At 42.9% G+C, this 26,738-nt stretch overlaps 1 protein-coding gene across 1 annotated transcript; it reads left to right on the forward strand.

Annotated features, from left to right (window-relative positions):
• LOC115109716 (2-oxoadipate dehydrogenase complex component E1-like) lies at positions 1-26,709 on the forward strand. Its single transcript, XM_029634980.2, is given in 21 exon segments — positions 1-187; positions 391-698; positions 2,891-3,043; positions 10,235-10,446; positions 10,887-11,081; positions 11,392-11,661; positions 11,962-12,133; positions 12,257-12,455; positions 12,739-12,895; positions 13,113-13,277; positions 13,607-13,691; positions 14,007-14,146; positions 14,392-14,542; positions 14,920-15,026; positions 15,293-15,457; positions 15,764-15,846; positions 16,090-16,138; positions 16,140-16,257; positions 16,723-16,808; positions 17,295-17,462; positions 23,976-26,709. Coding segments are annotated over 19 exon segments (2,790 nt in total). The 5' UTR covers positions 1-187; positions 391-520; the 3' UTR covers positions 17,400-17,462; positions 23,976-26,709.
• The last annotated feature ends 29 nt before the right edge of the window (positions 26,710-26,738 follow it).

Genomic DNA, 26,738 nt, shown 5'->3' on the forward strand with positions numbered 1-26,738 from the left:
CCACAGTTTCTATACTACACTGTAGGCCTAATCATCAGTCCAAACAGTTTCGTTTTGCAACGAAAACGAGAGCTCATATTGGACACATTCGAATAGTTCCCTCCCCGTTTCGCTCCTTTGATTAAGCTTCCGTTCAAGGCACGTTTTGCAACAGAATAGGCACAAAGCATCACTCTGTTTAAGCAAGGTAATAACAAATATTTAAGTTATTCTTGTATATAAATATAAAAGTTATTTTCCTAAGTTATTCTTGAAAATGAGTTCTCTCATCAATTATTCCATGCTTATTTCTAGAAAATATTAATTTAAATTTTAGAATATTTGTCTGTCATTGACCATTCTGCACTTTGGCCAAACCACTGAACATAATGTATTGTCTTTTTGGCGAAGTACTCCGGCGGCTCAACCAATCAGCTTGCAGTGGGGTGTCACCTTCCTTCTTTGTCAAACAGTATGGCTGACGTTCTGTAGTGTGTGTAAGTTTCTAACTCGTGTTGACCTATTTTATTCATTTAAAATCATGTCAGTGCTACTATTCTTGAAAAACTTGCACTGCGTTAACAAAGTTTCTCTGAGTGTCGCGCGCCCGGTCGTCGGTTGTCTATATCACACCAAAAAAGGAGTCTACGGTTACCGACCACAAAAAATCCAGGGGGACCCGAAGTTGCAGAGCGACCATATCGCTACACTCAATCAAGGTCAGTTAGAGCTCTGTTCAAATACTCATACTAACCGTACTATTTGTGATGTGAATTGAGTATATAGCATGCTAATTGGTCATAGTATGGTATAGTTAGTTGCCAAAATGAAAGCTAGTTAGCTAAATTGCCATAAATGTTGAATGCTTTTCGACCTGTCCCCAAATTAATGTAATTGGTTCAGAGTTTTTTTTTATATTTTAACCTGCGTGTCATGGTCGCGTTTGGTGTGGGGGACAAAATACATTTGGGTTTGGGTTCCGTATAATTCGTTCTTCGGAAAATGGGCGTGGCTTCATAGCTTTTCACATTGGAAGGAAATTGCTGCCGAAGTTAGACGAGAGCGAATACAAATTCATTCGTTTGACTAATTATGACATGTTCTCTCATTTGTTTCTGGAAGTAGCTAGCGAAACATTAGCCAGTTAGTTTGGGTGCTTGACTGCCGTTGAATGCTCGGATCAACTCTACTCACGCTCTGAATTTACGCGCAGACAATCTGACCATGCTCTGGATATGCGAACGACCAGAGCGCACTCTGGCACTCCAGATTGAATTGATGAACACACACGAAATCGTACAATTTTTACCTAGTCATTTGTTATGCAATCAAGTTAGCAAGAGGTTGCATAACAACATCAACTTCCAGTAGACAGGCGACGCTCTAGTACGCTCAACTGAAACGGTACTGTTTGTTTACAGTATACTAAAATACCGTAATTGCTGGACTATTAAGCGCACCTGAATATAAACCGCACCCACTGAATTATTAAAAAATATGTATTTTGTACATAAATAAGCCGCACATGTCTATAAGCCGCAGGTGCCTACCGGTACATTGAAACAAATGAACTTTACACAGCCTTTAAACGAAACACTGCTTGTAACAAAAATAAATAGGCTTTAACGAAACACGGCTTGTAACAAAAATTAAAACAGTAGCCTACCAAGAAAGTCATTGGTAACTATCTTCCTCCTCCTGTGCACTGAAACCACTGAAGTCATCTCCTTCGGTGTCGGAGTTGAATAGCCTCAGAATTGCTTCATCCGATGTTGGATCGTTTTCATTGTCGCTCTCCTCACTTTCATCCGGAGGCAAATACCCTGCTGAGCTCATGCTGCCCCTTCAACACGCAGCAGTCCAGCCTTTCGAAACCCGTTGATGATAGTGGATTTTTTGACAATGCTCCACGTTGTCAGGACTCATAAGATGCTCTTCGCCTGTGGCCCGCTTTAGTGAAGGATTTCTCCCCACTTGTCATCCAAGCCTCCCACTGAACAACAAGGAGCACCTTAAATGCACGATTTACACTGATGTCGAGTGGCTGCAAATACTTTGGGCCATCTGCTTTTCTTCCCTCTGAAAGCTTTTGTTGTCTTTCTGCACTGAGTCATTTCCTCACGCTGCTGTTTCCAACATCTTATCATCGACACATTAAGGCCAAGCTCCCATGCAGCAGCTCTATTTCCTTTTCCTACAGCCAGATTTATCGCCTTCAACTTGAAAGCTGCATCATATGCATTTCTCCATGTCTTTGCCATGATGAGGGTGACAAAATTACTACCGTAATCAGAATGATGGGGAGTTTGAGCGCGCTCTATCTACGTCACATTATGTGACGGTGTTCAGTTTTTTGGCGGCATGTTGTGAAAGCAGGAAAAATCCATAAATTAGCCGCGTCATTGTATAAACCGCGAGGTTCAAAGTGTGGGAATAAAGTAGCGGCTTATAGTCCGGAAATTACAGTAAAGAAACAGTATGTTAGTATGGGTATTCGAACACAGCTCATGTTTTGTAGATAATGAACATTAAACCTAAATCATTGTCTTTTTCAATGGGAAAACAACTAAGCATCCTTTGCACAAAGTGAATTCTACATTTTATAACTGATTCTAGGTCTATCAATTCACCTATTGTAATTGCAGAAGAGATTAAGTGTTGAGTTGTTCTTATATTCCTTATTGTCACTGCATATCATACACTTTTACTTCTTGCTTTAATTTGCATTTAACTGTAGACTGTTTGTCATAGCCTAGAGGTATATCCTCCTACCCCATGTCTTTTTTAAATGTTATTTTTTCATCTTTATTGACTTTTTCTACACATTTTACAATAACAATAGATGCATTCATTTAAATACATCAGTTTTTACATCAACTTGACATTTAAAAAGGCTGTTCTGTTTACACAGATCATGGTCTCATGCGCCTGGTGGAGGCATACCGAGCACATGGACACAAGGCTGCTAAAATTAACCCTCTACTGCCAGAGGACCCTGTGGAGGACACTGTGCCAGAGATCAACATGTTGACTGGGGCTGTACAAGGACCCCTCAACACATCTGGTAGGCTATGTGGTCTATTGGGAGATTCATATGAGGATGGTATTATTCTCAATAATGTTCTTTAGAACGTGTTCCAAAAAACGTTGCATATAACAAATTTGGCAATAAAGAAGCGTACAGCTGAACCATTAAAAAAAGCACATTTTAACAGGGAGCGCGGAACCTCCTGTGCACAATCTTTTTTTTAATGGGCATAATACTAAAGACACGTTACGTTAGCTGGCAAAGTTAATGGCGAGCTAATTACAGACAATAGCTTATGGTTGTGAGTGTGATTAAATAAAAGCAGGGCATTCTACCGGAGAATTTTAGGACTTGGACACTCGTTGTCCTAGCGTTTCTATCCTAATTTGATTTTGGTGCAGATCATGTTGTTCTTCACATTACCATCTCTGGTAAACGAACACTATATCAATTCTTCCTCTGATCAAAATCACAGGAGTACCAGGAACACAATGAATGGTCAATTTCTTCGATAAATTCCTTTATCACAAATAGTCAGTTTAGTAGGCGTCATTGAGTTCAGTAATCCACCCGTTCAGAATGCAGACATAGGAGGTCCAAAAGTTACCAGTAAATTTTGTTCAAACAACGTTTCTAATTCATTATTTGGTACTTTAATATCTAAATAAACGATATTTCATACAGAGCGAACTATTTTCAATAGGAAAGGAAAAGAACGCAGCGCGCTCCCTCGGTCACGTGCGCAGTGAGACTAGCTTTGCCAAAGAGCTCCCTGAGGACAAACAACTTCCTCGTTGGCTTTTCTAAAAACAAGCCTGAAATCATGTATAACGACTGTTAACATCTAGTGGAAGCCATAGGAACTGCAATTTGGGAGGCGGAAGTCTTTGTTTTCAATAGCTTAACCTTTGAATTGGCTGGCAGGTCAACAGAAAAAAAGTGTCCTCGGGTTTTCGCCTGCCAAATCAGTTCTGTTATACTCAGACATAAATTTAACAGTTTTAGAAACTTTAGAGTGTTTTCTATCCAATACTACCTTGCATATGCATATCCTAGCTTCTGGGCTTGAGTAGCGGGTAGTTTACTTTGGGAACCTCAGTCATCCAAACTTCCGAAAACTGCACCCTATCCCTAACAAGTTTTAAGGTAATGATGGACTGTCGTTTCTCTTTGCTTATTTGAGCTGTTCTTGCCATAATATGTACTTGGTCTTTTACCAAATAGGGCTATCTTATGTATACTAGCCGTACTGTACCTTGTCACAACATAACTGATTGGCTCAAACGCATTAAGAAGGAAAGAAATTCCACAAATTAACTTTTAAGGCAGACCTGTTAATTTAAATGCATTCCAGGTGACTGCCTCATGAAGCTGCTTGAGAGAATGCCAAGAGCGTGCAAAGCTGTCAAGGCAAAGGGTGTCTACTTTGAAGAATCTCAAATATAATATATATTTTGATTTCTTTAACATTTAAAAAGTTTGGTTACTTCATGATTCCATATCAGTTATTTCATCATTTTGATGTCTTCATAATTTTTGCAATGTAGAAAAGAGTAAAAATAAAGAGAAACCCTTGAATGAGTAGGTGTCCAAACTTTTGACTGGTACTGTACATCTAGCTGGGTAAGGTTAAGGGGGTAGGTGTTTGTCTCGTTGGTAACAACAGCTGGAGTGCATTCTCTGTTAGACTACTTTATGATAAGCTGTGGACTATACTGAACAAAAATTTGAACACAACATGTCAAGTGTTGGTCCCAAATTTTCCATTCGCACAAAAAGCTTAACACAATTGCATTTTATTGATGGCCATTTGAATGCATTTGAATGAGATACTGTGACGAGATCCTTATGTTTCAACATGAGAATGCACAGCCCCATGTCGTAAGGATGTGTACACAATTCCTGGAAGCTGAAAATGTCCCATTTCTGCATACTCACCAGGTATGTCAGCCATTGAGCATGTTTGGGATGCTGTGGATCGACGGGTACGACAGCGCGTTCCAATTTCCGCCAATATCCAGCAACTTTGCACGGACATTGAAGAGGAGTGGGACAGTATTTCACAGGCCACGATCAACAGCCTGATCCTGATGCAAAGGAAATGTGTTGTGCTGCATGGGGCAAATGGCGGTCACACCAGATACTGACTAGTTTTCTGATCCACGCCCCTGCCTTTTTTTGAAGATATCTTTGACCAACAGATGCATATCTGTATTCCCAGTCATGTGAAATTCATAGATTAGGGCCTAATGAATTCATTTAAATTGACTGATTTCCTTATATGAACTGTAACTCAGTAAAATCTTTGAAATTGTTGCACGTTGCATTTTTATATTTTTGTTCAGTTTAGTTTATCTATATTTTTCATAGCTGTATATTTACCACCACAAACCGATGCTGGCACTGAGACCACACTCAACGATCTGTGCAAGGAAATGCACATCCGGACGTGGCCGGTGATTTTAATGCAGGGAAACTGAAATCCATCTTACCTCATTTTTACCACCATGTCACCTGTGCAACTAGAGGTGACAACTTTAGATCACCTTTACTCCACACACAGAGACTCATACAAAGCTCTCACTTGCCCTCCATTTGGCAAATCTGATCATAACTCTATCCTCATGATTCCTGCTTACAAGCAAAAACTCAAACACAAAGTACCTGTGGAAGTGGTCCGGTGAAGCGGATGCTAAGGTACAGGACTGTTTCGCTAGCACAGACTGGAATATGTTCTGGAAGTAATCCGATTGAGGAGTTTACCACATCAATCACCGGCTTCATTAATACAGTAAGTGCATTGACTATGTCATCTCCACGGTGACCTGTACTGTACATATCCAAACCAGATGCCATGGATTACAGGCAACATCCGCACTGACCTAAAGGCTAGAGCTGCCAGTTTGAAGGAGCAGGACACTAATCCGGACGCTTATAAGAAACCCTGCTACGACCTCAGACGAGCCATCAAACAGTAAAGACGTCAATACAGGACTAGGATCGATGTGTACTCACATCCTACCATACCTTTGTCTGTACATTATGCCTTGAATCTATTCTATTGCACCTAGAAACCTGCTCCTTATAGCCTTTAGCCCCACCCTTATCCTACTCCTCCTTTGTTCAGAAACCTTCTTTTGCGCCCAGAAACCTGCTCCTTCTTATAGCCTTTAGCCTGTACCCTTATCCTACTCCTCATTTGTTCCTCTTGTGGAGGTTAATCCAGGCCCTGCAGTGCCAAGCTCCACTCCTATTCCCCAGGTGCTTTCATTTGTGCTTCATTGTTCCCCAGGTGCTTTCATTGTTGACCTCTAACTGTGGTTTCATGCATGTTAACGTTAGCCTCCTCCCTAAGTTTGTTTTAATCACTGCATTAGCACACTCCGCCAACCCGGATGTCCTAGCCGTGTCTGAATCCTGGTTTAGGAAGGCCACCAAAAATCTTAATTTCCATCCCTAACTTAAACATTTTCTGACAAGATAAAACGGCCAAAGGGGGCGGTGTTGCAATCTACTGCAGAGAGAGCCTGCAGAGTTCTTACTTTCCAGGTCTGTACCCAAACAATTCGAGCTTCTACTTTTAAAAATCCACCTTTCCAGAAACAAGTCTCTCACCCTTGCCACTTGCTATAGACCACCCTCTGCCCCCAGCTGTGTCCTGGACACCATATGTGAATTCATTGCCCATCTATCTTCGGAGCTCGTGCTGCTAGGTGACTTAAACTGGGACATGCTTAACACCCCGGCCATCCTACAATCTAAGCTTTCCTCACCATCTTAAATAAGCATGCCCCGTTCAAAAAATGTAGAACCAGGAACACATGTAGCTTTTGGTTCTCTCCAGACCTGACTGCCCTTGACAAGCACAAAAACATCCTGTGGCATTCTGCATTGAATAGTCCCCGTGATATGCAACTTTTCAGGGAAGTTAGGAACAAATATACACAGGCAGTTTGAAAAAGCTAGCCTTAGCTTTCTTAACAGAAATGTGCATCCTGTAGCGTAGTGTCCATGGAGAATAAGAGCACCTCCTCCCAGCTGCCCACTGCACTGAGGCTAGGAAACACCGATAAATCCACTATAATTGAGAATTCCAATAAGCATTTTTCTACGGCTGGCCATGCTTTCCACCTGGCTACCCCTACCCCGGTCAACAGCCCTTCACCCCCCACAGCAACTTGCCTAAGCCTCCCCATTACTCCTTCACCCAAATCCAGATATCTGATGTTCTGAAAGAGCTGCAAACTCTGTACCCCTACAAATCAGCTGGGCAAGACAATCTGGACCCTCTCTTTCTAAAATGATCTGCTCGAAATTGTTGCAACCCCTATTACTAGACTGTTCAACCTCTCTATCATATCGTCTGAGATTCCCAAAGATTGGAAAGCTGCCGTGGTCATCCCCCTCTTCAAAGAGGGAGACACTCTAGACCCAAACTGCTGGAGGCCTATATCTATCCTACTGTGCCTTTCTAAGGTCTTCGAAAGCAAAGTTAACAGATTACCGACCATTTCGAATACCACCGTATTTTCTCCGCTATGCAATCTGGTCTCAGAGCTGGTTATGGGTGCACCTCATCCACGCTCAAGGTCCTAAACGGTATCATAACCGCCATCGATAAGAGACATTACTGTGCAGCAGTCTTCATCGACCTGGCCAAGGGTTTCGACTCAACAGCCTTGGTTTCTCAAATGACTGCTGTGCCTGGTTCACCAACTACTTCTCAGATAGAGTTCAGTGTGTAAAATCGTAGGGCGTGTTGTCCGGACCTCTTGCAGTCTCTATGGGGGTGACACAGAGTTCAATTCTCGGGCCGACTCTTTTCTCTGTATATATCGATGATGTTGCTCTTGCTGCTGGTCATTCTCTGATCCACCTCTACACAGATGACACCATTCTGTATACCTCTGGCCCTTCTTTTGACACTGTGTTAACAAACCTCCAGACGAGCTTCAATGCCATGCAACTCTTCTTCCATGGCCTCCAACTGCTCTTAAACGCTAGTAAAACTAAATGCATGCTCTTCAACCAATCGCTGCTCACACCTGCTCGCCCGTCCAGCATCACTACTCTGGACGGTTCTGACTTAAAATATGTGGACAACTACAAATACCTTGGTGTCTGGTTAGACTGTAAACTCTCCTTCCAGACTCACATTAAGCATCTCCAATCCAAAATTAAATCTAGAATTGGCTTCCTATTTCGCAACAAAGCATCCTTCACTCATGCTGCCAACATACCCTTGTAAAACTGACCATCCTACCGATCCTCGACTTTGGCGATGTCATTTACAAAATAGCCTCCAACACTCTACTCAATAATTGAATGCAGTCTATCACGGTGCCACCCGTTTTGTCACCAAAGCCCCATATACTACCCACCACTGCGACCTGTATGCTCTCGTTGGCTGGCCCTCGCTTCATATTCGTTGCCAAACCTACTGGCTCCAGGTCATCTACAAGTCTCTGCTAGGTAAAGCTCCGCCTCATCTCAGCTCACTGGTCACCATAGCAGCACGCTCTCCAGCAGGTATATCTCACTGGTCACCCCCAAACCCAATTCTTCCTTTGGCCGCCTTTCCTTCCAGTTCTCTGCTGCCAATGACGGGAACGAACTGCAAAAATCACTGAAGCTGGAAACACTTATCTTCCTCACTAGCTTTAAGCACCAGCTGTCAGAGCATCTCACAGATCACTGCACCTGTACATAGCCCATCTGTAAATAGCCCATCCAACTACCTCATCCCCATACTGTATTTATTTATCTTGCTCCTTTGCACTCCAGTATCTCTACTTGCACATTCATCTTCTGCACATCTACCATTCCAGTCTTTAATTGCTATATTGTAATTACTTTGCCACCATGGCCTATTTATTGCCTTTACCTCCCTTATCCTACCTAATTTGCACACACTGTATATAGACCTGTTCTACTGTATTATTGAATTTGTTTGTTTATTCCATGTGTAACTCTGTGTTGTATGTGTCGAACTCTTTAATTTATCTTGGCCAGGTCGCAGTTGTAAATTAGAACTTGTTCTCAACTAGCCTATCTGGTTAAATAAAGGTGAAATACGTTTTTTTTAATGTATATCAGATATTTCTGTTTCATTTTCAATAATTTAGCAAATATATCTTAACAAGTTTTCACTTTGTCATTATGGGGTGTTGTGTGTAGATGGGAGGAAAATAATGAGTTCAGGCTGTAACACAACAAAATTAGCAATAAGTCAAGGGGTATGAATACTTTCTGAAGGACCTGTATATGCATGCAATGCCCAGATGCATTTAGTGCTCAATTCTCTGACAACTGAACCGTGTGGTGGACAATTGTTTTAGCTCAGCACTGCCAGCACTCTGTTTGCATGGCTAGTGGCTAACGTTAGCCAGCTCAAGATAGCTAACGCAGAGTAGATTCTCCATATGACGTTAAGAAATAGTGCATTATGGGTAGAAGATACCCGGAAATAAGTTAATAAATATGTAAAAAACCCAAAACAACTTTTTTTACTTATAGCTAACCAGAATGTGACTACAAATGACCTAGTCTTTGACCACTGTGTTGTTACTTTGGTGAGTAAAAACTCATGTTTCCTACCCTTTTAAGTCCATGTAAAACCCATCACGCAACATTTGAATTGTTAAACCACCCATTGCAATAGTATGGCACCAATAACAATTTGAAGGAAATCATTGCCTTTAAGTGCCCCAAACTGCTCATTTGTGTGGTGACTCACTCACAGCACATGTGTTTAACACAGGCACTCGGTTTGAGTGGATGGTGTCTCCAGGGATGAGGCATTTTCGATGACAGTAATGACTGCGGTATGAGATACTATCATCACTCACAAATTAGTAGATAAATCAAATGAAAGTGCATGTGACTTGGTGGATATGATTTAGATGGTACAAGCGCTTTGTGACTGCCGATGTGAAAAATACCATTGATTGATTGAGGGTTCCTATGATACCCATTCATGGAGATAAGGAATTATGTCACACACACACACACACGCCTCATCCTGTCAGACTATCAGAGCTCTTGGTCTTTAGTCTGTGTTCATGTAGATAAAGAATTATGCACACGTGTTTCTTTGTCAAGCAGGCAGACTAGCATGTCCCATACTGCAACGCATTTGCAACCAACCAGGTCCTCCTAAAAAAGACGTGCTATTTTCCAACTGACCTGAAATTCATTATCTCCTACATAAATTCCTTTCTTCTCCAGGACTGCGTCACTTTGGTAAGGCTGAGGCGTCAGTGGAGGAGGTGGTTGCCTACCTGGAGGATGCCTACTGTGGCCGCATTTCCATAGAGACCAGTCAGTTGACCAGTCTGGAGGAAAGGGTGTGGCTCGCCGACCGCTTCGAGGAGTTGAAGAAGGAGAAATTTACGGCGGAGGAAAGGAAAAAGTTGGCCAAACTCATGCTGGAGTCGCAGGTAGATGGGTGGATGGATGGGGATGAAGAGAGCGAGGGGGGAGAAGTAAAAGTGGGTAGAGAAAGAGACCACAGAGGAGAGGAGACAGTTGGCTAAGCTCCTGCTGAAGTCACAGGTAGATGGGTCAAAGGTCGACGTCGGCACACAGTATTACAGCCGAATTACGTTTTCATAGCCTAATTAATGAAAATGTGTATCTTATCTAACAGACTAATTGGCATCTTGTTTAACGTTTTTCGGTGGGAATAAAGTCATGATCTTATCAGCGAGAATGTGATGGTACTGGTTTTATCAATGTTAATTTAAAAAAAATCCTATTTCCAAGAACGACTGATCTTGCTGACTTATGTATTTTGCTTTTATTTAACCAGATGAGTCATTGAGAACACATTCTCTTTTTACAATAACCTGAAATTACCTGTTTCATCTTGTTACCTCAGGAGTTTGATAATTTCCTGGCAAACAAGTTTTCCACGGTGAAGCGTTACGGTGGTGAGGGAGCAGAGAGCATGATGGGGGTGTTCTATGAGATGTTCCGCCTGTTGTCCCACAGTGGGGTGACGGACATCGTCATGGGGATGCCTCATCGCGGGCGACTCAACCTCCTCACGGGGCTGCTGCAGTTCCCACCAGAGGTCAGAGTTCAGACACTATTGATCACTTTCAGGTCAAATTCATGGCTGTAATGTTTACCTGAATTAACCACACTTACTGGGGATTACCAATAAACTCCATGTAATTGTCAGCTGAAATGCCGTATGCAGTGTGAAGATGAGAGAATACAGTGTTACCTTATCAGAAAGTGACCGTAAAAAGTTTCTGTGGATGTTGACCTTGAATTTTGTTGTTTTTCTTACTGAGGTGAACAGGTTTTGAGAGAGGTGAAATATGGAACCCCAGTATAACATTTATTTATTTCATGTGCCTCTCTCCCTCCACCCCCAGCTGATGTTCCGTAAGATGTGTGGCCTCAGTGAGTTCCCAGCGGACTCTCCCTCCATCGGTGACGTCCTCTCCCACCTTACCTCCTCTGTAGAGCTGGATTTCGGTGCTGCCCACCTCCTCAAAGTGACCATGCTGCCCAACCCCTCCCACCTGGAGGCCATCAACCCAGTCACCCAGGGGAAGACCAGGGCCCGGCAGCAGCTCAAAAAGGAGGGAGACTACTCACCAGACGAGAACGCACAGCCTGGGAATAAAGTCGTATGTCTCCAGGTATTGTGTGTGTGTATATATATATATATATATATATATATATATTTGTTTGTTTGTTTGACACCCCTGTACTAGAAACGCATTCACTGAGTAACACTGCTATAGAATAGTATACTTAATTGCCTTCTCGTGAATTTCTCTTGCACGTGTAGTACAATATGTAAAAGAGAGGGATAGTAGGAAGGGATTATTACGCTGAAGTACAGTTTATAGGGACATAAGGGACATTATCCATTGTCAAGATATTTTCAGAATTTCAAGCCTGGTGATCATTGTGGAAACTCCGCTTACTTTTCTCAGGTCCATGGGGATGCCTCATTCTCTGGTCAAGGGATTGTTCCAGAGACATTCACCATTTCACTACTCCCCCACTTCAGAGTCGGTGGGAGCATCCACCTCATTGTAAACAACCAAGTGGGTTATACAACTCCATCTGCGAGAGGGAGATCATCTTTATACTGCAGTGATGTTGGTATGTGAAATCTATCGCTTTATCTATAATAGATCTTTATGGGAATTATAATCACAAATCCATTTTTTAATGGGAATTTCAATACTCCTCTATCTCACTATGTGTGTGTTCTCCCCTCTCCAGGTAAGATGGTGGGCTGTGCTGTGGTCCATGTGAATGGTGATGATACGGAGGAGGTGGTGCGTGCCACACATTTGGCGGTAGAGTATCAGAGACGCTTCAGGAAGGATGTCATCCTGGACCTGCTCTGCTACAGACGGTGGGGACACAACGAGCTAGACAAACCTGGTTTCACTAACCCTGCCATGTACAAGATTATCCGGTGAGTTCAGTTTATTTGCTATACTTTTCCCTCTCTGGCTGATCTTGAGCCAAAAGGGGTCCACTAAATGGACAGAAATATTGTCCAGAAACTACCTCATTGTATTGAACGGGGAACACCCCACAACTATGAACAAAAGCATATATTGTTTACCTACAATTGCATATTTGCTTTACATTACTTGCCGTTGATATTCCCTTAATTATAGAACAATGCCGAAATAACAACCAATAACTAAACATGACATCCTACCCTCTTCTCACCCCCCCCCCCCCCCCCCCAGCTCCAGGAAGAGCATCCCAGATTCCTACGCTGACCAGCTGATCTCAGAGGGCCTGATGACAGGGGAGGAGTGTGGTGCCATCAGGACAGCCCACTACGGCATGCTGAACGACAAGCTGGCCAACATGACCTTATACAGCCCACCACCCACCAGGTCTGTGATGTGCACTCATTTCACATACTTTAGCTGGGTTTGAGTTTACCTGGCACAATGGAATCATTGTGTTGCAAAAGTGCAAACCCCACCCATCTGGCACTACAAGCGAACGCTCAAAATGTTTGTTCCCAGGTCTGGTGAGGAGTGCTTTTTGGAGTGTTGCGAAACTAACAGGAGACCGAATTCCATTCTCTGCTGTAATAAATGGACTTATAAAGTTGTTGTTACAGGGTCGCTGGGGAGGCCTGGAGGAGCCCCAGGCCAGAGTCACCCACTGGGACACGGGGGTGCCTGTCCCCCTGCTGCAGTATGTAGGGGCTAAGTCTGTGGAGATACCCGAAGAGGTCCAGCTACACAGCCACATTGGGAAGATTCATGTGGCGGTAATAACAATTACAGGAGATATATATATATATATATTGTAGCTAATTCGGGTTGGGGGGGGTCCTGCCCGGGACTCGAACCCAGGTCCACCCCGGGACTCGAACCCAGGTCCACCGACTGTCAACCCAACACCTTAGCCATTACACCAACATCTCAACCACTTTACAAGTTTGCTAGGTGTTGAGTTAAAGGGATAGTTCGGGATTTCAGAGACAATGGTATTCACAAGTTCATCTGACTCTGGGGGAAAAGGGATAAAGGGCTCCATTGTTGTCCATGTTTTAAAAACTCTGAAGCTCAAATAAACAGATCTGTTGTGTTCTCTCAGGGTCGCCGTGCGAAGGTGGAGAATGGAACTAATCTGGATTGGTCCACTGCTGAGGCCATGGCGTTTGGCTCTCTGCTCTGCCAAGGTCAGTCAACGGCTTTTTACACTACTGAGCCAAACCAAGCTGTACTGAGCTGGCCTGGTTCCGCATCCACTTTAGTTGCTGGAGTATCCTAGGCAGCACAATTTAAGGGTTTGCATGGTAATGTGTAAAAGGATTGATCTTCATAGATAACCATTTTTACAGTAATTGCTCGTTAGATAGATTTGTGTTTTCCAGGCCTGTTATTACCATACTATGGCAATACTTACAAATGTATAGTAATTTTTTGTCATTTATATATGTAATTCTCATGTCTCTGGCTGTAAGAATGAGTTTTGTTTTCCATTTGTTTTGCAGGGTTCAACATTTGTATCAGTGGACAGGATGTTGGTAGGGGCACCTTCAGTCAGAGACATGCCATGATAGTTTGTCAAGACACAGATGACATGTACATCCCCCTCAATCACATAGACCCTGAACAGAAAGCATTCATGGAGGTAAATAATGAGTTATTGCAACGAGAGAGAAGAGAGAAAAAACAATGAGACTTGATACAAAATAACTTGGGACTCAACTTGCACTTACAATGCACGACTTGGGACTTGAGATTCAACCCTTTTTACTCACTTGAGGCTTGGACCTCATGACTTGTTTACTTGCTTTACTTCTAAGTTGTATAAGAGTGTCATGAACACCCACCTGTAATACAGCGTGCACTCTTCTGCGTGTGTGTGTGTTCTAGGTGTGCAACAGTGCCCTGTCTGAGGAGGCCGTGTTGGGCTTTGAGTATGGCATGGCCATCGCCCAGCCTAAACTACTGCCTATCTGGGAGGCTCAGTTTGGAGACTTCTTCAACGGAGCTCAAATCATATTCGACACCTTCCTCTCTGGAGGTAATGAATGCTGATACTCTGGTCAATAACTTTCTGAAGTCAGCCAAGGGCTATTTTTAGGTCACCTCCTTTGAGGTTGCAGATACTTGAATATCATAAACCAGTTTCCTTCTAGCCCCTGGCGAACACCTATCAAGTCCTTTCAGTTCTGTGAACACAGATTAACAAGGGCTAGGGGAAAGGGGCTACATGGAATGGAGCCAACACTTTGTTTAGTATACATTTAAGATTAAACTGGATATTTGGTCAACGTGATCAGTAAATCATGTTCTACACTTCAATATAAAAGCTTTATAGAGCATTCATAAAGCCTTCATAAACGTTAGACTCTACATACTGGCTCCACTCGGTGTTGATTTGAAATGTCTCTCTTCCAGGCGAGGCGAAGTGGCTGCTGCAGTGTGGGATGGTGATCCTGCTTCCCCATGGTTACGACGGAGCAGGACCTGAACACTCCTCCTGCCGCATGGAGAGGTTCCTACAGGTGAAGAGGGGAACACAAATCACATGGAAACAATTTTAAAGGAGTGGGGGAACCTCTGATCTTCTACTCTGCATTTTGTGGCAGTGGGAAATTAGGAGAACAGACTTAAGAGCCCAGGGCTACTCTTTGGAAACAAATAACTCTAAAAATACCATATACAATTACCTCTGTTATAGCTACTGTATACCGCTGTCGACTCACTCGCTGTCTCTTGTAATATTTATTGTATCTGTGTCTAAATCTCCTCTTCTTTCTCTTTCTCCCAGCTGTGTGACAGTAAGGAGGAGGGGGTGGATGGTGACAATGTCAACATGGGCGTGGTCAACCCTACGACTCCAGCACAGTACTTCCACCTGCTGAGACGACAGATGATACGCAACTTCCGCAAGCCGCTCATCGTTGCTGGGCCCAAGACTTTGCTCCGTTTCTCTGTAAGCTACTCAATAACACATCTAATACAAGCCATTAGAGTTAAATGGGCCTGTTTTGAATACCTTTCAAATGCATCCTTCCTCTCCCCCTTCGGGTAAACACTGATCGGTAGGTGAGTGAGTGGTTAGCTGAAGGCATGGTTTCCACTGTATTGCTGCCACCAATCTTACCATGTCATAGCAATGATTTCCTCAAGGAGAGAAAAAAGGTAGGGTTCATTTGAAGGTATTCAAACAGGGCTACTGTGAACATGTTTATGGTGATATTTGGTGACTGAGTTGATGAGTTCCTGTCTCTACCTGTAGGGAGCAACATCCAGTCTGGCTGACATGGCTCCTGGAACCTCTTTCAAACCTGTGATTGGTGACACCTCAGTCACACCAGCCAGGTAAAGGAAGTATCCACAACATTACACCCTCTCTTCTGCTTCCTGTTGATAAGTGTATCTCCATTTAAAAATGTTGTCATTTGTGTTATGGTGTCACTTTACGAGCTCAAATAGTAAAGTGTAGCTACATCTGTACATGCTGCAACTTCCAGGGTTGGCTGAACTCCAATGCAATCGACCCAACCCATTACAGTATGTACCCAAAACTGCTTTAAAAACGGTCCTTTCCTGCTATACCTGTAGTGTCCAGCAGGTGGTGCTGTGTTCAGGGAAGCACTACTATGCCCTGTTGAAAGCAGAGGGAGGCATCCGCAGCCACTCAGACCACAGCACTGATCAGACTGGAGGAGCTGTGTCCCTTCCCTCTGGAAGCCCTGCAGCAGGAGCTCACAAAGTACACCAATGCCAAAGGTAGGCTATACCTGACCTGGTCACTATTTTACTCAAACATCTAATATCCAAAATGCCACTTTGCAGTTGCTTTTATCCAAGTATACCAACAACAAATGTATTTAAGTGACCCCTGGCCTGCACTGGTCTTTACTTCTTACCACAGACACTATAGGCCTGTTTCCCAGACACACATTAACCCTGGTTTAAAAATGGAGATTCTCTATTTAGCACGCTTTTTTTATTCCAGGATTAGGCTTTTACTGTTCAACACTGCTTACCAGAGATTGTGCAGCAGCATCGGATCAATTCATCATTTTGTGAAGTGTATTTGGTAGGGGTGGGCATTTGAAAGGATTTTACAATTCGAAAAATGTAATGATATTATTTAAGATATTTGATATAACTGTCCCCATCCCTAGTATTTTGCCATCTTCAAGATTCTTTTTTAATGTAATCTTCTTCATGTGTTTGTGTCCCATACAGAGTTCGTCTGGAGCCAGGAGGAGCCCCAGAACATGGGCCCCTGGTCCTTCGTGGCCCCTAGGTTTGAGAAGCAGCTGGCCTGCAAGGTGAGTCCTGAATGATCAGAGAAACTGTTTGTGTTTGAGGGGATCAGTTTGAGCAAGGAAGGGGAGGCTCAGAATTACTCAATTTGATCAGATAATGAGTTGTAGATCAGTGATTCTGTACATTCCGACTGCAATGTAGTGGATATCAAACATGCACAATAAACTAAGTGTGCAAAACATGCTCTTTCCATGACAGACTGACTAGGTGAATCCAGGTGAAAGCTATGAGTGCTTATCGATGTCAACTTAAATCCACTGGAGTCAAAATGGGCCAGCATCCCTGCGGATAGCTTTCGACACCATGTAGAGTCCATTCTCTGACGAATTGAGGCTGTTCTGAGGGCAAAAGGGGGTGCAACTCAATATTAGGAAGGTGTTCCCAATGTTTTGTACACTGTATATTTGACTGGGTTTGATTTAAAAAATAAAATATTAACCGACCATTTTCATTTGCCAACCTTCTTTCTCCCTCTACTCTTCCTCCAGCTCCGGTCGGTGAGTCGGCCTACTCTGCCCGCCCCGGCTGTGGGCATCGGAACGCTCCACCACCAGCAGAACGAGGCCATCCTCACTGCCACCTTCTCCTCTTGAGCCACCGGGCCCCAAGATGGCTGCTCCCGTGGGCCCCAGAATGGATGCACCCTCCCTCCTCCAGTAAAACTACATTTACATCTCTTCTCTAGCCTGGACCTCCAGGCTGAATTTATCTCTGTTTCACATTTGTTTCACTCAACATTCTATGAATTGGTGAGATGAAACAATAGTGAGTCCAGGATCTCTTTTCTTCCTGTATGTTTAAATGTTCTCAAAAACACAAGTGCTAAAGGCTGCTTCTTCAATGTGGAGGGGGCTTCAGGTACTGAGTGGAACAAGACTGTTTCATGGTTTGGAAGGGCTGTTTTATCGTGCATTATGAAATGTAGCTGTCTAAAAACAATGTGATGTAAATGGTCTGAGATTGCATTGTAAAGCAACTCAATATTGCCCTGGGTGTTCATTTTTATTGTAAAATTGAATTTTTAATTCTTAATGTTTCTAACTTTATGCAAAAGTTAGTTTCACATGCAATATGATTGCATTCAATTTGCTATACTGAAACAAAAATAGAAACACAACATGCAAGAATTTCAAAGATTTTACAGAGTTACAGTTCGTATAAGGAAATCAGTCAATTGAAATAAATTCATTAGGCCCTAATCTATGGATCTCACATGACTGGGAATACTATATACAGCCGTTGCTCACAAATACCTTAAAATAAAAAATGTAGGGGCATGGAACAGAACCAGTCATTATCTGTTGTGCCTCATGCAGCGCGACATCTCCTTCACATAGAGTTAATCAGGCTGTTGATTGTGGCCTGTTGACTTTTGTCCCACTCATCTTCAATGGCTGTGCGAAGTTGCTAGATATTGGCGGGAACTGGAACACACCGGTGTACACGTCCATCTAGAGCAGGGGTGTCAAAGTCAAATGGACGGAGGGCCAAATAAAAAAATCAGCTACAAGACGAGGGCCGGACTGTTCGAATGTTCATTGAAAATTTTTAAATGACGCATATAGTCTAGTGAACCTAATTGAACCTACTGAAAACCTAACAAATATATTACAATATGATCAGATAAATAAAGCAATATTTTCTTATGGCTCTGTCAGTAATCTTTAATTTTCAACAGACACAAAAGACAAATTTCCTTTATATAAATATCCCCATAACATGAACATTAAATGAAAGAAACCGGTATTCAAGGCACCATCAGTAGACTATATTTTCTATTTTAGCAAAAGTGGGCTAAATTTACTTCAAAGAAAAAACAATAATAGCAATTTTCTATCATCCACTCAACTGAAATATTTTTAAAATATAATTGGATTGAAATACAAAAAAATAAAGTGCAAAAATCTATTAATCAAAAACAACACTTTGTTTAAGGAGAAGTAACATGCAGTGAAAACAAATATTAAATTTTAACTTTTAAACTTGAACTGAGTAAAAACTCTAAATATGTGATTGCACAGTAATGTTCACTTGTTTGAGGTTGAGGGTGATACTTGGTGGTGTCCCATCTTTTCCACAAGTTCATCAATGTTCGGGGTAAGGCTCTGAGCTGAAGAAATCCTCAGAATTGAGTGGAGGTGTTCAGCAGTAAGTCGACTTCTGTGTGATGTTTTGTTCAGGTTCATCAAAGAAAACAGTTGTTCACACAGGTATGTGCTGCCAAACATAGACAACGTTTGAGCAGCCTGGATGCGCAGCTGGGGCATTGTGCCGGGGAGGAAACGGGCGAACTCCGCAGCACCCACTGCCGCATATTTTGCCCTCAGTGCATCATTGCATTGGAGGTCAATCAACTCCATTTGGAGGTTTGGTGGTGAGCTTTCCACGTCAACAGCAAATGGGTTACCGAGCAGTTCCAACCTGCTTTTTTGTGCTTCAAAGTCAGCAAATCGGCGTCGAAAGTCAGCGGCAAGCATACCTATTTTATCAGCCAACTGTGTGCTCGGGAACGCACTGGTAGAGAGCTTCTCTTTCATGGTCTGGCAGCTGGGAAAGTGGCTCAAATTTTCTTTCCGCATCTGCGTCTCCCACAGAGTCAGTTTGGTTTTAAATGCCTTCACTGTACTGTACATATCAGAGATGACACGATCCCGACCCTGCAGCTGCAAGTTTATTGCATTCAGATGACTCGTAATGTCACACAGAAAAGCCATTTCACACAGAAACATTTCGTCTCGGAGTTGTGTTGTGTCTTTCCCTTTGCTGTCCAAGAACAGACAAATCTCCTCACGAAGCTCGAAACATCTTTGAAGCACCTTTCCCTGGCTTAGCCATCGCACCTCTGTGTGATAAGGCAAATCACCATGCTCCGTTTCTAACTCCGTCAGAAATGCCTTGAACTGGCGGTGATTCAAACCTTTGGCTCTGATAAAGTTAACTGTGCGCGTGATGATGCTCATTACATGCTCCATTTTCAAGGCTTTACCGCACAACGCTTCCTGGTGTATGATACAATGATAAGCTGTCAGCTCACCTGTCGCGTTTTCCTCTTGCATCTTTTCCCGTATCTTCGCCACCAGTCCGCTCCTGTGTCCACACATCGCAGGTGCTCCGTCGGTTGTCAAACCCACGAGTTTTTCCCAAGGCAGCTCCATCTCATTTACACATCTTGACACCTCTTCATACAAATCATGCCCCGTAGTTGTGCCATGCATAGGACGTAAAGCCAAAAACTCCTCTGTCACGCTTAGGTTGGAGTCCACTCCGCGGATGAAAATTGACAACTGGGCAATGTCAGAAATGTCGGTGCTCTCATCCACAGCCAAGGAATATGCAATAAAATCTTTTCCCTTTTTCACAAGCTGCTCTTTTAGATTGATGGACAACTGGTCTACTCTCTCGGCAATGGTGTTTCTGCTCAGACTCACATTTAAAAAGAGTTGCCTTTTTCTGGGCAAACTTCGTCACAAACTTTAATCATGCAGTTTTTGATGAAATCCCCCTCCGTAAATGGCCGGGCTGATTTAGCGATCTCTTCTGCCAAAATAAAACTGGCCTTGACAGCAGCCTGGCCTTGTGATTTGGCTTTTTGAACAGAGCCTGTCGAGATTTGAGGCCTCGTTTTAATTCCTCTGCCTTTTGTAGCCTTTGTTCCATGTCCATATTCTTGTTTTTGTCCGCGTGTTTCGTTTCATAATGTCGTCTCAGATTATACTCTTTCAGTACCGCCACACTTTCTCCACACAGAAGACACACAGGTTTTCCAGCTACCTTCGTGAACATATACTCCGACTCCCACCTTGTTTGAAACCCCCGGTTCTCAGTATCCACCTTCCGTTTTGCCATTTTTGATGGGTATCTGAAAGTTAATTTTACTGTGATGCTGACGACTGCTGTGCCAATAAATATTGAAATGAAGCAGCCTACTGCTCGGTGCGTCACCTTTGCATTGTGGGAAATGTAGTATTGGTGCGTGTAAAAGATCTGCGGGCTGCCGGCTTGCTGCGGGCCGGTTCTAATAATAAATCAAGATCATCCCAGGGGCCGTAAAAAACCTTCTTGCGGGCCGGATGTGGCCCGCGGGCCTTGACTCTGACATATGTGATCTAGAGCATCCCAAACATGCTCAATGGCTGACATGCCTGGTGAGTATGCAGGTCATAGAAGAACTGGGACATTTTCAGGAATTCCAGGAATTGACGCAAGCACGGATCTGTACACATGGGGCTGTGCATTATCATGCTGAAACATGAGGGGATGGCGGCAGATGAATGGCACAACAATGGGCCTCAGGAACTCGTCACCATCTCTGCATTCAAACTGCCATCGATTAAAATGCAATTGTTTGTCCGTAGCTTATGCCTGCCCATACCAAAACACCACAGCCACCATCAGCAAACCGCTCTCCCACACGACACCATACAAGTGGTTGTGAGGCAGGTTGGACGTAATGCCAAATTCTCCAAAACGACGTAGGGTTATGGTAGAGAAATTAACACTCAATTCTGGCAACAGCGCTGATGGACATTCGTGCAGATTGCATACCAATTGCACGCTCCCTCAACTTGATACATCTGTGGCCTTGTGTGACAAAACTGCACATTTTAGTGGCCTTTTTATTGTCCCCAGCACAAGGTGCATCTGTGTAATAAACATGCTGTTTAATCAGCTTCTTGCTAATCCAGCCCTCTGACAGGTGTGGAATATCTTGTCAAAGGAGAAACACTCACTAACTAAATTTGAGAGAAATACGCTTTTTGTGCGTATGGAAAATTTCGGGGGTCTTTCATTTCAGCTCATGAAAAATGGGACCAATACTTTACATGTTGCGTTTCTATTTTTGTTCAGTGTAGATATGGGGCCGTACTGAGAAACAGCGCAACCAAAATATGGTTCTAAGTTTAAATCAAGGCCAGGGGTGTCAAACATACAGCCCGGGTTTGAGTTAAACAATTACTAAATCATATAACATTTTGGGGGGAGGGGAGGACGAAGACAAACTCAATATTCTTTCAAATGACCAAAACTAAAACTATGTAGAAATGATTATCGGCATACCCACCTTTTTGAGGAAAAATGCATTGAAAGTGTTGGGAGCCTTACTTTCTTCACCGTGACTGGTGAACAGAGTTTTACCCACCAACTTTTTGTTTTGTTTTTTGTTATCACTACATCGCTGAATGTAATACATTTTCAGCGCGGCACTCCAGACCTCGTTGAGGACCAAATGCGGACCACGGCACAAAATGAGTTTGACACCCCTGCCTTAAGACACTTAAGTTTACAACGTTTATCGTATTATGAAGGCACTTTTAGTTGCTCATATGTAGCCATACATCAGAGTATTATGATTTAATTTCGGTGACCTATCATCTAGTTTATCTTCAAAGTAGAAGATTTGCTCAGGTTGGGGGCTGAGGAATTCTTTAGTGTTCTCTTCATGAGGTGTTATAGTTTTTACTGTTTAAATAAACATCCGTCCAAATATTGTTCAAATGTTGGAAATATTATTTAGGTTATTTTTGTTTGTGTAGAAATTCAAAGCTTCTAATTTTGTTTTAGATTTTGAAAGAAAAACAACACTAATATTTCTGAACAACTGCACAAATTAGCACCACAACTATTTCATATTTCTGCAGAAAAGTAAGGGTTACCATTTCTCTACAAGGTAACTTGGTAGTTATATTGGTTCGGTCTTAACATTTCTGTTTTCATTTCAAAAGGTTGCATTTGTTGTGAATTTTGTCTTTACTGCTGCAGGTACGATTTCAAAAATATGTGAAAGTTGACTACCACTGGATTTGAGTTCTAACTTACTATTTAAAGTGGTAAGAAACCAATGCCATTGCTCTGTATGCTCATATTGTGGTTCAAGAAAAGGGCTACCATACAGTGCATTTGGAAAATATTTAGACCCCTTTTGACATTTTCCACATTTTGTTAAGTTACAGCCTTATTCTAAAAAAAAATTTTTTTTTTTAAATGCCTCATTAATCTGCATAAGTATTTACATAAGTATTCAGACCCTTTGCTATGAGACTTGAAATTGAGCTCAGGTGCATCCTGTTTCCATGATCATCCTTGACATGTTTCTACAACTTGATTGGAGTCCACCTGTGGTAAATTCAATTGATTGGACATGATTTGGAAAGGCACACAGCTGTCTATATAAGGTCCCACAGTTGATCGTGCATGTCAGAGCAAAAACCAAGCCATGAGGTCGAAGGAATTGTCCGTAGCGCTCCGAGACAGGATTGTTTCGTGGCACAGGTCTGGGAATGGGTACCAAAAAAATCTGCAGTATTGAAAGTCCCAAGAGCACAGTGGCCTCCATCATTCTTAAGTGGAAGAAGTTTGGAATCACCAAGACTCTTCCTAGAGCTGTCTGCCTGGCCAAACTGAGCAATCGGGGAGAAGGGAGGTAACAAAGAACCCGATGGTCACTCTGACAGAGCTCCAGAGTTCCTCTGGCGATGGGAGAACCTTCAAGAAGGACAACCATCTCTGCAGCACTCCACCAATCAGGCCTTTATGGTAGCGTGGCCATATGGAAGCCACTGATCAGTAAAAGGCATATGACAGCCCGCTTGGAGTTTGCCAAAAGGCACCGAAAGGACACTCGGACCATAAGAAACAAGATTATCTGGTCTAATGAAACCAAGATTGAAATCTTTGGCCTGAATGCCAAGTGTCACTTCTGGAGGAAACCTGGCACCATCCCTACGGTGAAGAGTAGTGGTGGCAGCATCATGCTGCAGGGATATTTTTCAGCAGCAGGGACTCTGACTAGTCAGGATCCTGGAAAGATGAACGGAGCAAAGTACAGAGATCCTTGATAAGAACCTGCTCCAGAGCACTCAAGACCTCCGACTGCGGCGAAGGTTCACCATATCTTGCATTACTCATCTCGTATGTATATTCTGTATTTTATACCATCTATTGCATCTTGCCTATGCCACCCTGTCATTGCTCATCCATATATTTATGTATATATTCTTATCCCATTACTTTACTTAGATTTGCATGTATTAGGTAGTTTTTTGGAATTGTTTCGATTACATGTTAGATATTCCTGCACCGTCGGAACTAGAAGCACAAGCATTTCGCTACACTCGCAATAACATCTGTTAACCATGTCTATGTGACCAATACAATTTGATTTCCAACAGGACAAGCACACAGCCAAGACAATGCAGGAGTGGCTTCGGGAAAAGACTCTGAACGTCCTTGAGTGGCCCAGCCAGAGCCCGGACTTAAACCTGATCGAACATCTCTGGAGAGACCTGAAAATAGTTCCCATCCAACCTGACAAAGCTTGAGAGGATCTGCATAGAAGAATGGGAGAATCTCCCCAAATTCAGGTTTGCCGTGCTTGTAGCATCATACCCAAGAAGGCTCGAGGCTGTAATCGCTGCCAAAGTACTGAGTAAAGGGAATGAATACTTATATATGTCATCAGTTTTTTAATTTTTTATAAACATTTGCAAAAATGTCAACTTGTTTTTGTTTTGTCATTATAGCATTGTGTCTAGATTGAGGGTAATATTTTTTCATCCATTAGAATTAGGCTATAACGTAGCAAAATGTGGAAAGTCGAGGGGTTTGAATACTACTCTGAATGCACTGTACAACAGTATAATGAAATGGCAACACTCAATCTTCTCAGATAAATGAACTATATTTTCACCTTTTTGTTTGACTTTGAAGCCATTCACACCTGCATAGCGCCTCTCCTTTTCATATAAACTGAACAAAAATATAAACGCAACCATTTCAAAGATTTTACTGAGTTACAGTTCTTCTAAGGAAATCAGTCAATTGAAATAAATTAATTGGACCCAAAGCTATGGATTTCACATGACTGGGTCACAGGTACCTGTAAAAAGAAAAAAATAGTGGGGTGTGGATTAGAAAACCAGTCAGTATTTTGTGTGACCAATATTTGCCTCATGCATCTCCTTTGCATAAAGTTGATCCGGTTGTTGATTGTAACCTGTGGAATGTTGTCCCACTCCTCTTCGATGGCTTTTGGAAGTTTCTGGATATTGGCGGGAACTGGAACATGCTGTCAACCCAGAGCATCCCAAACATGCTCAATTGATGACATGTCTGGTGAGTATTGATAGGTTTGGATTTCTAAACTTTAAATATTGTTAATCTTTATACTAGAGACATGAGTGCCATAGTCTGGTTTATACACCAGAAGTTAATGGGTATCTGTAGGAGGATTGTAAATGGTAGAAGCAATTAAGCTTGGAATGTACTGAGTTCAGGGAAGACGATCACATGTTGGCAGGCACACACGATAAGGGTGGAGAGCTGTGGATTAGTGAGGAAACGGGGGTCGAGGTCAGGTCACATTAAGGAAGAAGGAACAGTTTATTGCCCGTATCACTTAACTTCCTGCCTAGCAATAAAGATGTCATGTTTAGAGAGGAGGAGGAGATACATAAACTCAGCAACAAGTTAATTCACTGTCAAATGTGTTTATTTTCAGCAAACTTAATGTGTAAGTATTTGTATGAACATAAGATTCAAGAACTGAAACACAAACTGAACAAGTTTCACAGTCATATGACTAACAGAAATGGAATGTGTCCCTGAACAAAGGGGGGGATCAAAATCAAAAGTAACAGTCAGTATCTGTTGTGGCCCCCAGCTTTAAGTACTGCAGTGCATTTCCTCCTCATGGACTGCACCAGATTTGCCAGTTCTTGCTGTGAGATGTTACCCCACTCTTCCACCAAGGCACGTCCCAGACGTGCTCAATGGGATTGAGATCCAAGCTCTTCGCTGGCCATTGCAGAACACTGACATTCCTGTCTTGCAGGAAATCACACACAGAATGAGCAGTATGGCTGGTGGCATTGTCATGCTGAAGGGTCATGTCAGGATGAGCTTGCAGGAAGGGTACCACATAAGGGAGGAGGATGTCTTTCCTGTAACTCAGTGTTGCTATTGCCTGCAATGACAACAGGCTCCATCCGATGATGCTGTGACACACCGCCCTAGACCATGACGGACCCTCCATCTCCAAATCGATCCTGCTCCAGATTACAGGCTTCGGTGTACCGCTCATTCCTTGGACGATAAATGCAAATCCGACCATCACCCCTGCTGAGACAAAACCGCGACTCGTCAGTGAAGAGCACTTTTTGCCAGTCTTGTCTGGTCCAGCGACAGTTGGTTTGTGCCCATAGGTGACGTTGTTGCTGGTGATGTCTGTTGAGGACCTGCCTTACAGCAGGCCTCCAAGCCCTCAGTCCAGCCTCTCTCAGCCTATTGCGGACAGTATGAGCACTGGTGGAGGGATTGTGCGTTCCTGGTGTAACTCGGGCAGTTGTTGCCATCCTGTATCTGTCCCGCAGATGTGATTTTCGGATGTATCGATCCTGTGCAGGTGTTACATGTGGTCTGCCAATGTGAGGACGATCAGCTGTCCGTCCTGTCTCCCTGTAGCGCTGTTTTAGATGTCTCACAGTACGGACATTGCAATTTATTGCCTTGGCCACATCTGCAGTCCTCATGCCTCCTTGCAGCATGCCTAAGGCACATTCACGCAGATGAGCAGGGACCCTGGGCATCTTTTTTTGTTGTTGTGTTTTTCAGAGTCAGTAGAAAGGCCTCTAGTGTCCTAAGTTTTCATAACTGATCTTAATTGCTTACCGTCTGTAAGCTTAATTAATTGTTTGTGGTTCTTGAAAAATCATGGGAAACAGTGTGTAAACCCTTTACAATGAAGATCTGTGAAGTTATTTGGATTTTTACTAATTCTCTTTGAAAGACAGGGTCCTGAAAAGGGGACGTTTCTTTTTTTGCTGAGTTTATTACCACTGGTGGAAATAGTTTTTGTCTTATGCAGCTGTATTTACCCAATGGGTGAATAAACTTGGTTGGAGCTTACATAGTGTCTGTCAATTTCTTACTCTGAT

The sequence above is a fragment of the Oncorhynchus nerka genome, linkage group LG25 (genome assembly GCF_034236695.1).
Source record: "Oncorhynchus nerka isolate Pitt River linkage group LG25, Oner_Uvic_2.0, whole genome shotgun sequence".
In the NCBI taxonomy this organism is placed as follows: Eukaryota; Metazoa; Chordata; class Actinopteri; order Salmoniformes; family Salmonidae; genus Oncorhynchus; species Oncorhynchus nerka.